This window comes from Protopterus annectens, chromosome 4.part1 (assembly GCF_019279795.1).
Source record: "Protopterus annectens isolate FY-2018-M chromosome 4.part1, PAN1.0, whole genome shotgun sequence".
NCBI lineage: Eukaryota > Metazoa > Chordata > Ceratodontiformes > Protopteridae > Protopterus > Protopterus annectens.
Genome location: NC_056734.1, coordinates 832,975,532 through 832,989,176, shown reverse-complemented (window position 1 = coordinate 832,989,176; position 13,645 = coordinate 832,975,532). Strand labels below are relative to the sequence as shown.

At 40.6% G+C, this 13,645-nt stretch overlaps 1 protein-coding gene across 3 annotated transcripts in view; it reads left to right on the top strand.

Annotated features, from left to right (window-relative positions):
* Positions 1-13,645, top strand: part of RNF13 (ring finger protein 13) — a 1,555,558-nt gene that overhangs the window by 193,584 nt on the left and 1,348,329 nt on the right. For all 3 annotated transcript variants that reach the window (XM_044070602.1, XM_044070603.1, XM_044070604.1), the window contains one exon: positions 4,821-4,951. In XM_044070602.1, coding sequence (XP_043926537.1) covers positions 4,838-4,951 — 114 coding nt within the window. In that variant the 5' untranslated portion in view covers positions 4,821-4,837. The remainder of the gene's footprint in view (positions 1-4,820; positions 4,952-13,645) is intronic.

The following is a 13,645-nucleotide window of genomic DNA, read 5'->3' as shown; positions in this document are numbered from 1 at the left end:
AACTTGGTAAGTTATACTGGATTAAAAAAAAGCATATGCTTATAATGTACAGTCATTTTTGCAAGGCAAGTCCGTCATTGCTGTCCTACTTGCAGTCATCAACTTTTTCGCTCTTCCGCAGTGCACACAAGCTAAGGAGTCTCCGTCCCCAGGGGGCACACCATTAAGTCAGCCAGAGCACTAGCTCAAACTGTTTGTTTAATCAATTACATAAGCAGAAAAAGTAAGCCTTTCTGCTGAGTAGGTTAGTTGAGCAAGAAAAATGGACCTTTCAAAACTAAGATGAGATCGGTACACAAATGTTAAACTCAGCACTGTCATCGTTCAAAATGTATTTATTTAAATTTGTCTATCAGAGTAGTACACTGATCAATATTGACCAATTATAGGCTCAGACTGGGTGAAATACAAAACATTTCAAAAACAAGAAATACAGAAATGTAAGCAATAACAGAGTAGTTCAGACTAATTACATGGGAAAAAGATGTATATATATATATATATATATATATATATATATATATATATATATATATATATATACACATTCTCATGAACAAGCACAGTCCATTGTTCAGTCAAGCAGCTGTGGCTTGTGAGTAGTGTTGCAAGTGTTATGAGGAGTTTTTTTTTTTTTTCAAGAAGTCTAGTTGCAAGGCAAGTAAATGTGTGGAATTGGAGTAGTTTGTTGAGTTGGGATCCCAAAAGTATGTTAGATCTTTTTTTACCCCATATGCAGAAATAGAAGAAAGGTGGTGTGCATGGATGGATGGATTTGTCTTTTTCTAGGATGATGCAGTGATGCTCACAAAGAAGTGAGTTTGTAGTGAATCGCAGATACTGTTAGAGATAGCCTGGAGTGTGGCAATGTTTGTCTTGGAGGAAGAAGCAAAAATTGGGAGCCCATATTCAAGTTGAGAAAGGAGAGCTCTTTCGCCAATGGCTAACCTGGCTGGTTGTGATAGAGGAGGGGAGATCTTTTTTATCCCTAAGAGCAGGGAGTTTATTTTGGCTATCACTTTCTATATATTGAAATGTAAGTTTAGTTACTGATCAAGCCATAATCCTAGGTATTTGAAGATGGAATTTGTCTTTATGGAGTGGTAGAGTAGATAAAATAGAGACTTCCTCAATCAAGAAAAAAAAAAGAATTGGGTGTCTGATGAATTTTCTGTGGCGCTTCAAAAAGCATAATTTTGGTCTTGGTGGGGGTTGAGAAGTAGTTTATGGTTTAAGAGCCATTGGTGGAGCTGTCAGACTGGAGGAGGCATTGAATGTTGGAGAGTGTCCTGATCATTAAATGGCCATATCATCTACAGAGGAGAAAAGTGGGGGATTGGGGGCAGTTGCAAGGAAGTGTATTAATGAGTATGGAGAAGAGGAGGGCAAGGGTGGATCCTTGTGGTACACCTTTGGTAAGACACTGGAGATTCAGATTGGGAGGATCCTATCTTAACTCTAAAGTGTCTTGTCAGTAAGAACGTTTTTAAAGCAGGACTGGTGTCTGGAGTAATACCAAGTTCAGTCATTTTGTTTTGGAGAAAAGAGTGGTCAATGAGGTCAAATGCCTTTGTCATGTCTGTAAATAGCACACTTGTAAGGAAGCCACGTTCAGAGTTTTGCAGTATGTTATCAGGGACCAAAGTAATGTCATAGTACTTCGTCCAGGCCAGAATCCATACTGTTTTTTTTTATTTATTTATTTTTTTTTGGGAGAGCAGGTGCTACCGCTGGATAATAAAAGAGAATATTGGGTATAGAGTACGTTTTCTAGAAGTTTGCCCAGAATTTGGAGGATGGATATTGGACAGAAGTGAGTGTTATCTTTTGGTCTGGTTTGCTTTGGAAGGAGTTTAATTAAAGCAGGTTTTTCAAATCTGTGACATAGTGTTGTGGGTGAGAAAGAGATTGTATGTGTGGGTGACAGGAAGACATAGATGCTGTCTGCAGTGATATATGCACCAGGGGGTTATGTTATCAGATCCAGCAGGGGTGTCAGTAGAAATATATTCAAGTAGAATAAATACTTCCTTGGGATGAATTCATTTGAAGTGGAAGGGGGGATGAATTGGTGGTAAGATGAACAATCTATGATCTGTGGAAGGTGTAGAGTTTATTGATGGGAGAGTGCTAAATTCTGTAAGGAAATCTTCTGTATATGGTTTTGCTGTATCACACTGAATGGTGTTTGTAGACAAGGTATCATGAGGAGGTGTTCGTCCTGTAAGAAGGTTAACTTCTTTCAAAAAGTGTTTGGGGGAATGGAAGAGGGTAATTTTTTTTCTGTGTTTGGAGATTTCATTTGTGCCTTTTGATTGACTTCTTGACTAAGTTACTTAAGACTTTATAGGAGGTGCCGTCAGTTTGGGGGGTTTGTTTCCATTTTTGCCATGCTTCATCCCTTAGAGTTAATAGATGCTTGAGTTCAGTGGATAGACATTTAGTTTTGGTGGGTTTATAAAGCCTATGGATAGGTGGGAAGAATTTGCCTTGCAGCTGGTGTAGACTATTGGCTTACAGCTGTTATATTAGGGTCATGGAAGGAGAGTACATGGTTCCAGTTGTAGGCTGTGAGAAGGGTTATGAGTTTATCAAAATTAATGCTACTGTGGTTTCTGAAGGTGTTTAATGTTGGTGGTAGTTTTATAGGATGGCTGATAACTGTAAAGGTGATTTGGCAGTAATCGCTTAGTGATGATGGTAGAATATATGTGTTGGAGATGGAGTCTGGCATGCTTGTTATAATCAGGTTGAATGTGAAGTATTTATAAAATGCTAATGCATAATATATTAAAGCAGAGGGAACAGTAAGGGACAGTGAAAGCAATGGTGAATTATTTACAGCACTGAGTCAAGCAGTGTTCAAGGAATAAGAGAGAAGAGGAACAAACTGATTTAAGTGAAATATGCTGAAATCTAAATATTGTTTGGGCTCTGCTCCAGTTTTTCAAATACTGCTGGAGTCATCAAAACACCATAGCCCATTAATGTTTACCTGTAGCAGTTTTGTATACAAAAGTTTTTTAATGTGTACATTTATTAGTGCTCATCACTGTTTCATTCCGTACATTTTAATTATTGTGAAAAAAATGTAGGCTGGATTATGAAATATTTTACTGACTGATACATTGATGGAGTCATTTCTTGTTTTACTCATTATCATGTGTTACTAAGAAGCCAGTGTCTGATCTTGTCATCAGCCTTTTGGCAAACAGTGGGGGTAGCTGTGACTAAGCATTCTACAGACATGTTTTATGCTGATGACAAGGTCATTATGAGACAGGAACCAGGCACTATTTTCTTCGATTCTTGAAATCTTTATTGAACGTTTTGATATTGAATCTTGTTTTCAGTAGGAAAAATATAGCTGCATATTTTTATGTATTTGCTGTTGAATGTATATGTCTTTGTGTATAATAGGTAATTGATTTCTCCTAGGTATTTTATTGGATAGCAATGCAAGTGAAATTACCAATTACCATACAAAGGCTGACCTCGGTTTATGTTTGGTCCAAAATGTGTCAGAATTTCTCTTCACCTTACTAATTTGTTTTGGAAGTGCAGAACTTCATTTACTGTGCATACTATTAACTTAGTTCTTGTATCTCCAGACTGAATTGTATTATTTATTCTAGTTTGCATGTCTTTTGATGGTTTGGAGTGTATATATATTTTGTTAAATTTAAGATATTTGGAGTGTATATATATTTTGTTAAATTTAAGATCTAGTCGGTCTGGATTTCTGTTGTACCTATAATATCTTTCCAGATTTCAGAATGGTCCCATTTTAATTATTTTGTATAGTAATACTGTGAACTTGTTTTTCTCCATGCTAAGTACAGTATTTTGCAAAAGCTATTACGTAACTGTATCTACAGTAGAATGACTAATACCAGTGACTTTGATGGCTTTGTTCTTGTTACTGTGATAATACTTTATCACTGTTTTTTATATCTTGACTAAGTATTTGCGTGAAAAATGAGTTGTACTGCTCTATGGATGGATAAAAATGTAGACACTAAAATGAATAATGCAGACGTAATGCATCACTCCATAATGATAAGTCATGTACAGTTTATGGTGAGTAATGTAAACTGGAAATCATAAGGCATAATGACAGAAACAAACTGCTGTAAACACAGACGCTAAGTAAGTCAGACATGGGTATGCTTATAGTCTGATGACATTTTGTCAAGCAGCAGCACAGCATGGCTATGTGTTGAATACTTGGGGACACAGCACATTCAATAAAAAAGCTACATTTCCTACAGTATGACATTCATGGCTTCCTCTGTTGAACTGTCTCCATTGCTGGTTTCCTAAAATGTGCTACCGAGGAATTACTTCTGTATAAGAATATGGGTGTCATCATGGGGTGACATGGAATGTAGATGTCAACAGGTGGAAAGAGTAGGTCATTCAATAAGCAGTAAGCTAACACCTAGATTAACTAGAAAATTTAGGCAAAAAAAGAATTAAAATAAAAAATGTAATATTAAAATATACTGTAGTCAAGTCAGACATTGATGAATTATGTGTAGCGAACTGTAATTTAACCATGGAATTAATGACCATTAGTAATGGCCTGTGAATTTGCTTGAAGGAAAGCAATGCCAGTGTTTGAATTTTAGGTTTATTGTTTATTTTTGTTGTTTTTTTTACTTAGCACTGTATCGACCGTTTTGATTCCACGGATGGGAAAATAATGTTGATAGGATTATTTGCAAACAGAAATTGTGTAGTGCAGCATCTGTTTCTTTTGTAGTATAAGGGTACATTGTGTTACACAAATAAATGATACAATGTGTTTCTGTTCATAGGTGAACTGGAACTGAAAATGCTGCTGTCACTAGGGATGCTGATGTTGTCTGCTACTCAGATTTATACCATTCTCACAGTCCAGCTTTTTGCATTCTTAAACCTCTTCCCTGTGGAAGCAGACATTATAGGTGTAAGTACTGCATGTATCCTTCTTCCCTTGTATTATTGTTTTGACTGATAGGAAAAATATTGTTAAATACTTTGATTTTTTAGGATGTTGATTATTAGATCACTGCTGCCATAGCCTAAGCTATATGTGACATTGGGCCAAAGTCTGGAGCAGCCTGCCAGCTTTCAAAGCTTTAGGACACCTTTCATGCACCAGTGCTTCTGTGAGGGCTTTGTGTAGTTAACCATTGGCTAGGGCTTTTACAAGGCTGGGCAGGTAAGTTTCCATTGGGGATTACCTTCCACAACTTAATGCTTCTGAAGGAAATGACTATTTTTTTTAGTCAGAAAGTAACTTTTGACGTAGTATGAGCAGATGTTCTTCATCTCACATTGCTGCAGTCCTTACACTTGGGGTAGTCCGCTGTCTTCGGTCGGCCCGAATATCAAAGTATTAGGCTGACGTCGGTCAAGGCGCTTAAGACTGACATCAGGACGTCAGGGTACAAATGCGCATGACCGGCGTCATATCCTCAGTCTTTTTTGCCGCATGGTCCGATGCAGAAGCAGCGTTGCAAGTGCCGTTCGGCGTTCTGAAATTTTCAATTCGAGTTTCAGACCGAGTCAAAGTTGGCTAAGTACCCGGTTGGGGAATATTTTAGTTTTTTCTTGCCTCAGTGGTTTACCGGATGTCAGAAAAAGTGAATAACTGTATTTCTTGTGGGAAACAGATACCGCATAGAAATTATCATACTTTGTGTATTCCTTGTTTGGGGCCTGAGCACGACGTTGTTGGGTGTCGCTTTTGTGCTAGGTTTAATAAGCGCACTATTAAGCGAAGGTTAGATTGTGCCAGGTTGGTCTTCGGGAAGCGGTGCAATTACAATATGCCATCGGATGCTCCGACGCCCGCTTCTTCGAAGAAGCGCAAAGACAAAGCAGCTAAACCCAGGCAGGAAGAGTCGTCCGTGCGGACGCCGGTTCTTTAGAGGCGTCGGTGGAACCGGTGGTTCCGGAGGCTTCTCTGGAGTCCCAGGGGAGACTTTGATATTGCAGGATGTGGCCTCTCAGGAGGCAGGTCAGGCTGAAGGGGCTTCTCAGGTTACTGTACTCCCTCCCTTCCTAGGGTGGTTAGGCCCTCTCCTTCTGTTTCCAAGGCTTCTCCCAGAGGCAGGCCAGGTTTAGCTTCTGTTGGTGTCACTCCTAGTTCTTCAGGATCTGTGCCCAAGAAGCACATGCTCAAAATGGCAGAAGATTTAATTACTTTGATTAGAGGTTCTTTGCGCCCTCCTGATAAGAGGCCTAGGGTGGAACCAGAGTTGGGGAGTTTTGAGCAGGTTTCGGATGTTTCAGAGTCTTCGGCTGAAGACTTGCAGGAGTATTCTCCTTATTCTGATTCTGATGTGGATGATTCTACTCCTTCTGCTTCTCCTCCAGAGGATTTTTCTTTTTCAGAGACTCTTCATTCCATGAGGGAACATTTTAAGTGGGAAGGTCAGGACTTCTCTGATTCCAGGAAAAGGCTTAGGGAATTTTGCTTTTACCCCAGCATAGGCCTTTGGCTATACCACCTGTTCTGGATGTTGTGGAAGATGTGTTTGCAGAGGCTTCACTTAATCCTGATTCTTTGCCTCCTGCTCCTGTTAAATCGGACAGGTATTACAGGGTGCCTGAAGCTCATAAATATCTGTATAAGAGTCCTAGGGCGGACCCAGAAACAGTTAGTCAGGGACCTAAGGGTGTCAAGGCCTCTGTGGTAAAAAATCCGGTTCCTCCAGATAAAGAGGCCAGAGCTTTGGATAGATGGGGAAAGAAAGTTTATACTTCTTCCACCTTAGCTATGAGGGCTTTGAATTGCCAGTTTCACATGTTGAAATATCAGAACTATCTTCTTTCTCAATTGAAGTCTAAGGTGGATGCTCTGGCAGAAGGCATTGAGTGTAAAGAATTACAAGATTTGGTACATGTTTCTGAACAGGTGGGTAAGCATTCTTTACAATGTGGATTTGATGCTGTACAGGCCTCGTCTAGGGTGGCTGCCACTGGGTCAGTTCTTCGCAGGCACGCCTGGCTGAGGGATCAGAACTTATCTGACCATGTTAAGACAAGGATTTTAGATGCTCCTTTGCAGTCTGATGTATTGTTTGGTTCACCTGTGGAGGCAGTTTTAAAGAAAATGGAAGACAAGGCTAAGTCTATGCAGACTGTTAAAGATTTTTTGCAAGTTCAGCCTCCGAAGTTTAGTAGGAATTGGCCTGCTAAGGGGTGGACGTACCCTTCTTATGATTCACAGTCTAGGGGAAGATCCAGACGTGGGAGGGGCAGAGCTCAGGGCTCTTTCAGACCTAGAACAGGGAGTTCACCTGCACAGTCTTCGGGTGAGGGCAGGGGCCAGTCCTTTCGTAAACAGGCCCAATGACCTACCTTTTCAGCTGCCAGAGCCTTCTTGTCTGGCAGCACCTTTGGGAGGAAGGTTGGCACTCTTCAAAGAAAATTGGAGTTTAATTACCCAGGACAGATGGGTATTGGATATTATACACCAGGGTTACAGGTTTTATTTCCATACCTTGCCTCCTTTCAAAGGCATGCCAGACGTTCCTCCTCAGCAAAGAATAGAGGCTCACAAACAAATTTCTCTGCTGCTGCGAATAGGGGCCATACAGCCGGTCCCTCTGCCAGAAGTAGGCCTAGGATTTTATTCTCGCCTGTTCCTAGTACCAAAGAAGGGGAACACGTGGAGGCCAATTTTGGATTTATCTATCCTCAACACTTATCTGGACATTCCCAAGTTCAAAATGTTGACGTTACAACAGCTTTTACCTCTGCTGGGCAAAGATCATTGGATGGTGACTCTGGATCTCAAGGAGGCTTACCTTCATGTTCCTATCAGGCTAAGTTGCAGGAAGTATCTGCGTTTTCGAGCTGGGACTTCTCATTATCAGTTCTCTGCATTGCCCTTTGGCTTATCTACTGCGCCCAGAGTGTTCACAAAGGTTCTGGCTCCAGTGATAGCTTTCTTCAGGCTAAAAGGAATACAGATCTATCCTTATTTGTACGATTGCCTGATTCTGGCCAAAGGAAGGGACGAGCTTCTTCATCATTTGCAATATGTGATAGCAGTGCTAAGATGCCTGGGGTATTCTGTGAACGAAATAAAGTCCAGTCTAGTACCCTCTCAGGACATGTGCTTTCTGGGTGTGAGACTGAATACAGCGTCCCAGATGGCCTTTTTGACCCCGGACAAACAAAAGAATCTTTCCCTTTACTTCCATCATTTGTCTCATCAGTCCAGGCTGACTGCAAGGACAGTCCTTCAAGCCTTGGGGTTCATGGCATCTTGTATTCTGGTGCTTCCCAATGCCAAACTGCATATGAGGAAGCTACAATGGTATCTCAAAATGTATGGACACAGCACTGCCAAGATATGGACACTGTCATTCAGATAATACCTTGCATTCAAAAAGAATTTTTGTGGTGGGCTCAGGAATGTCACCTAAACAAGGGACTCTCTGTGACCCGGCCAGAGGCGGGTCAGATTCTAACGACAGATGCCTCAGACAAAGCTTGGGGAGCTCATCTAAATGGAAAGTGGATACAAGACACGTGGCCTGCCAGACTACAACATCTACATATCAACTTGAAGGAGATGTTAGCAGTCCAATTTGCATTACTAGCTTTCAAGGAATTACTTCTTCCAGGGCAGGTGTTGGTTCTAACAGACAACACAACTGTCATGTGGTACATCAACAAGCAAGGGGGAACACATTCTTATCCTCTATGCAGACAAGCAATGATTTTGTGGGAGACTGCTCTCAGTTTACAGCTCAATCTTCAGGCAAGGTTTCTGCCGGGAGCACAGAACTCCTTAGCAGATGTGTTGAGCAGACGAATTATGGATCCCCACGAGTGGAAATTGGATCCTCATGTATTTCAGAAATTGACAGTGTCATGGGGAACTCCAGACATAGATCTGTTCGCTTCTCCACTAAACTACCAGCTGCCAAAGTTTTGCACAAAAAGGTTTCATCCCACAGCTTGGAAAGTGGATGCTCTTTCTTTCAATTGGAGCAATCTTCATGTGTATGCCTTTCCACCTCTGCCTCTCCTCCCAAAGGTACTCCTAAAGGTCAGACAGGACAAGCCAAAGATGATTCTCATAGCTCCAGATTGGCCTCGACAGCACTGGTACCCATTACTGAGAAGTCTGGTTCGGGAGCCTCCATGGCTTTTGCCTTCGATTCCACACCTGCTGTCTCAAGAGAACAGTCATTTACTCAATGTCAAACTTCACTCTCTTCACCTAACAGCCTGGCATATTCTGTTTTGAACCCTGGAGGGTCTCAGCTTCCGCAGCAAGTTTTGAATGTTATTTTGGAGGCCAGAAGGCCTAGTACAAGGAAAGTATACGCAAATAAATGGAAGAGATTTTTATTTTGGAGTGCAGCAAAGGAATTTGATGTTGCTAAGCCTAATTTAAGTGTGGCTCTTCAATATCTTGCTGAGTTACTGGACAAAGGTTTGTCCTTCTCTTCTATTAAGATTCATGCTGCAGCAATTTCTGCCCACTATGACTGTGACCCACCATTGTTTTCTCATCCTTTGTTTAAGCAATTCCTTAGAGGGGCAAAGAATATAAGACCCCGCGTAGAGCTCCTACTCCTGCTTGGGATCTCAATTTTGTGTTGGAGAAACTCACTCTACAACCTTTTGAGCCTGCAGCTACTGCCGAGTTGAAATATTTATCATGGAAGACTGCTTTTTTGTTGGCCATCACCTCTGCGAGAAGGGTTTCTGAATTACAGGCCCTTATGGCAGTTGAGCCTTTCTTAATTTTCCATAAGGATAGGGTATCTTTACGTACTAATCCTTCCTTTATGCCTAAAGTGGTTTCTAGTGTGGCTTTAAACCAAACTATTCATTTGCCTACTTTTTATGCAAATCCCCAAAATAAAGGGGAAAAGATTTTGCACACCTTGGATATACACAGGCAGTTGCGTTATTATTTGAGCAGAACTAAAGGGTTCAGGCAGTCTCAGCAGTTGTTTGTTTCTTTTGCTTTGGGTTCTCAGGGCAAGCCTGTGTCAAAACAAACTATTTCTAAGTGGATTGGGTTTTGTATTGCTTTCTGTTATTCCCATCATGGTAAGGAGATTCCAGCTGGGATTAGGCCTCATTCCACTAGAGCTACTGCCACTTCTACAGCTTTTTTAAGGGGGGTGGCAACTAAAGATATTTTGGAGGCAGCTACTTGGAGTTCAGTGCATACTTTCTCTAAGCATTACCACCTTCCACTTTACTCTAAATCTAGGGATGGTTTTGCCACTGCTATTTTACAGGGCATTTTGGCAGCTCCTACTACTTTATAGTTTTGCCATCCTCCCTTACCTCTGCTTTTGGATTCTACCCAAGTGTAAGGACTGCAGCAATGTGAGATGAAGAACATAGTACAGTTTTGTACCTACCATAAATGTAGATGTTCGAAGATCCACATTGCTGCAGTCCAATTTACCCTCCCTCCTTCCCCTCTGTTGTTAGAGGTGGTTGTGTGGTTTGGGTTGTAAATATTGTGAATATTGTATATATTGTTCATAGGATTAGTGCAAGGGTGGTTGGTTGTTTTTGCTGTCTTTTGGTTTTGACCTTTTTGTTTAGGGTCTTCTGACATCTGGGGCAAGAAAAGACTGAGGATATGACATCGGTCATGCGCATTTGTACCCTGACGTCCTGATGTCAGTCTTAAGCGCCTTGACCGACGTCAGCCTAATACTTTGATATTCGGGCCGACCGAGGACAGCGGACTACCCCAAGTGTAAGGACTGCAGCAATGTGGATCTTCGAACATCTACATTTATGGTAGGTACAAAACTGTACTTTTTCACTGGTTGTTAATCACCTTTTACCTCAGAATCTTCTGTTTTGTCTAATGATTCCCTGAGGGGACTCCCTTAAAAATATTTCAATTTTATGAGGAAAATCACAACTTTAGCTTCAAATGATATTATCAGGGTCTTGGACTTTTGATTTTTGAGGGTGGTCTGTTAAAACCTTTACCTCAGTACTTCCTTTTATTGTCAGGATGTTTTATCAACTCATCTAAAGTTCTGCTAAATTTTTGTCAAGCATCTTTTTGGCTGACAGTTGGCCCTGTGTCCCTTTGGGGATTATCTGGTTTATGTTTACTTTTTGTGAGGAAAAGTGTACTGTTTAAGCTGTTGGGGCCTGGGCTAAAAAAAAATTACCTCAGACAGTATGATTGATTGATTGATTGATTCATTCATTCATTCTCAGAAGGTAACACCATCTTCTCCAGACTCTACTCTCTGCTTGTCAACCTCTTTTTTAGCTAGGCCAAGGACCTTGGGCCTAGTAAATCTTAATCCATTTTTGATCCACAAGAAGAAAAAAGTTACCTGGGAGGCTTTGGCTTTCACTCCAACTTCCTGTTTGCCTCATCTGCTGGTTGATGACTGTTGTAGATATCAGTTGCTCCTTGGAGCAATCATCTTTTCTCTCAGTCCCTCTGGTGCTGTTCCTCAGGAAGGCACTAGGGATTTGGATACAAGCATAACTTCTGTGGCTGCTCAGTTGCCCTTTCTGGCATTGGGTGAAAGGACCAGGTGAATGTTCCTCAAATAAGCCATTCTGAGGCACTTCCTTCTGGGAGAAGGGACCATGCTTTTAGCCACTCTTTTTCTAGTTGTTCCACCAACTAAAAGAAAAGTGAAACATTGCTCTTTCTGTGAAATCTATGAGGAGGATTAGTTGCACTTTACAAAGGGTTTAGTTAGGTCATTTCACTCTTTTAATATTGAGCACTCTTGTCATTTAAAAAAAGAAGATTTTGCCCTCTCTCTTTCTCTCAGATACTGAATCTCATTTGGAGGATCATGTTTTAGACTGGGAATGTGTTTCTCAAGTCTCCTCTTTTCATAATGGGGAATATAATTCCGAGGAAAGTTATTCCTCAGATTCTTCTCTTGAGACATTGTCTTTTTCTGATAACTATTACCAGAATGAAGGACTTATTTCAGTGGGAACAAGCAAAAAAAAAAAAAAAAAAAAAAAAAAGAAATTCCAGAATCTCAACAAAGATATGATTTGTTACAGGTAGATTTTCTCATCCTTTGCCTGTTCTTCACATGTTGCCAGCCATAGACAGTGCCTATTTTGCAACTTTTAGTTTACCTGACAGTCATATATGCTGTCCAAGAAAGTCAGATATACATTGCCTCAGACACATGGATTCCTTTTTGTAACTTGATTTCAGATCCTGCAGCAGTTTCTCTGTCAAAGTCAGCTTCTGCCAGACTCATTACAACAGCTAATCCTGTCTTATGACAAACTGGAAAATAACCCTTGATAGGTTTGTGAAGAAAGTTTATTCTTCCTCTGCCTTAGCCTTCAGAATAATAATTTGTTATGCTTGTATTTCTAAATTCTTTCTGGCTTCCTTTGACAATATGAATAAACTAATTGTTGAGCTGCCTTCAGCAGAAACTAAAGCATCTCTAAATTCTGCTGCAGCTTCTGTGTCTCAGATAACAGGCGTTCTTTAAAGAATGCTTATGACATGACTGATGCTGTACCCAGAGCAGCTGCCTCTGACTGTGTGATGAGAAGATTTGCTCATCTATATTCTCAGAATTTGACAGAGGATATGAAATGTGAAATTCTGAATGTTCCTCTGGAGAGAGAAGCATTATCTGGACTGTGCTCTGCTGAGGTCCTTAAAAGGTCTGAGGAAAGGGAAAATTAATTCAGGAGGTAACCCAGATTTTTAACCCTCCTTTCAAAAAAATACCAGAAACTTTTCATACAGTTTAGGCTTCTCTTTCAGGAAACAGAAAAAAATTTTTTCCAACAGGGCATTGGTGAGGGAAAGTTTAGAAAGTAGTGTCATGGAGGTTCAAAAACCAAAGGAAGGTCTTCCCAAAACCAAGCTAAGGGAACAGACTGTTTGCCCCATCAAGTGTTTAGCCCCCACCCACCACAACTGACAGTGGGATTTCCTTCCTACTTTCTAAGGGATTCCTCCACATTGTAATCAAATCTCAGTGTTCCTTCCTATTCTTGATTAGATGTTGTCTTAGGAGTGGTTAATTCTGTTCCCCCCAAACCTGAGAGGGAACACATTTTATTCAAGGATAACTTTGGTGCCAAAGAAAGAAGGTCAGTGGAGATCTATCCTAGTCCTTTCTTTTCTAAGCCTTCACATCAAATTCCCGAAATTCAAAATGCTTTCTCTTCAGTCCGTGTTTCCTCTCATTCCACCTTGCAATTTTCTGTTAACCCTGGATTCAAAAGTTGCTTATGACATCCCAGTCATTGAAGATTTCAGAAGCTTTTTGCATTTTCTGTGTCTGGTTCACATTTTTAGTTTTTTGTTTTGCCTTTTGGGTTATCTGTACCTCCAAGAGTATTTATAAAGTGTCTGACGTCTGTAACTGCCCGTTGCAGGTTGCACGGCAGTCACATTTTCCATATTTAGATGATTGCCTTGTATTTCCAGATTCCTTCACAGGTTGTCAAGAATCTCGTGCATGGGTAGTAAACCTCTTTCTCAGCCTAGGACTTCAGGTGAACAAAGAGAAATCTTCTCTCATTCCTTTTCACAAGATAGTGTTTCTGGAATGTCTACTGAAGGTATCCTAAAGATGTCTTTTCTTCCTTAGGCCAAAGTGGAATGTTATAAGAAACTTGTTTATAAGATTTTCCA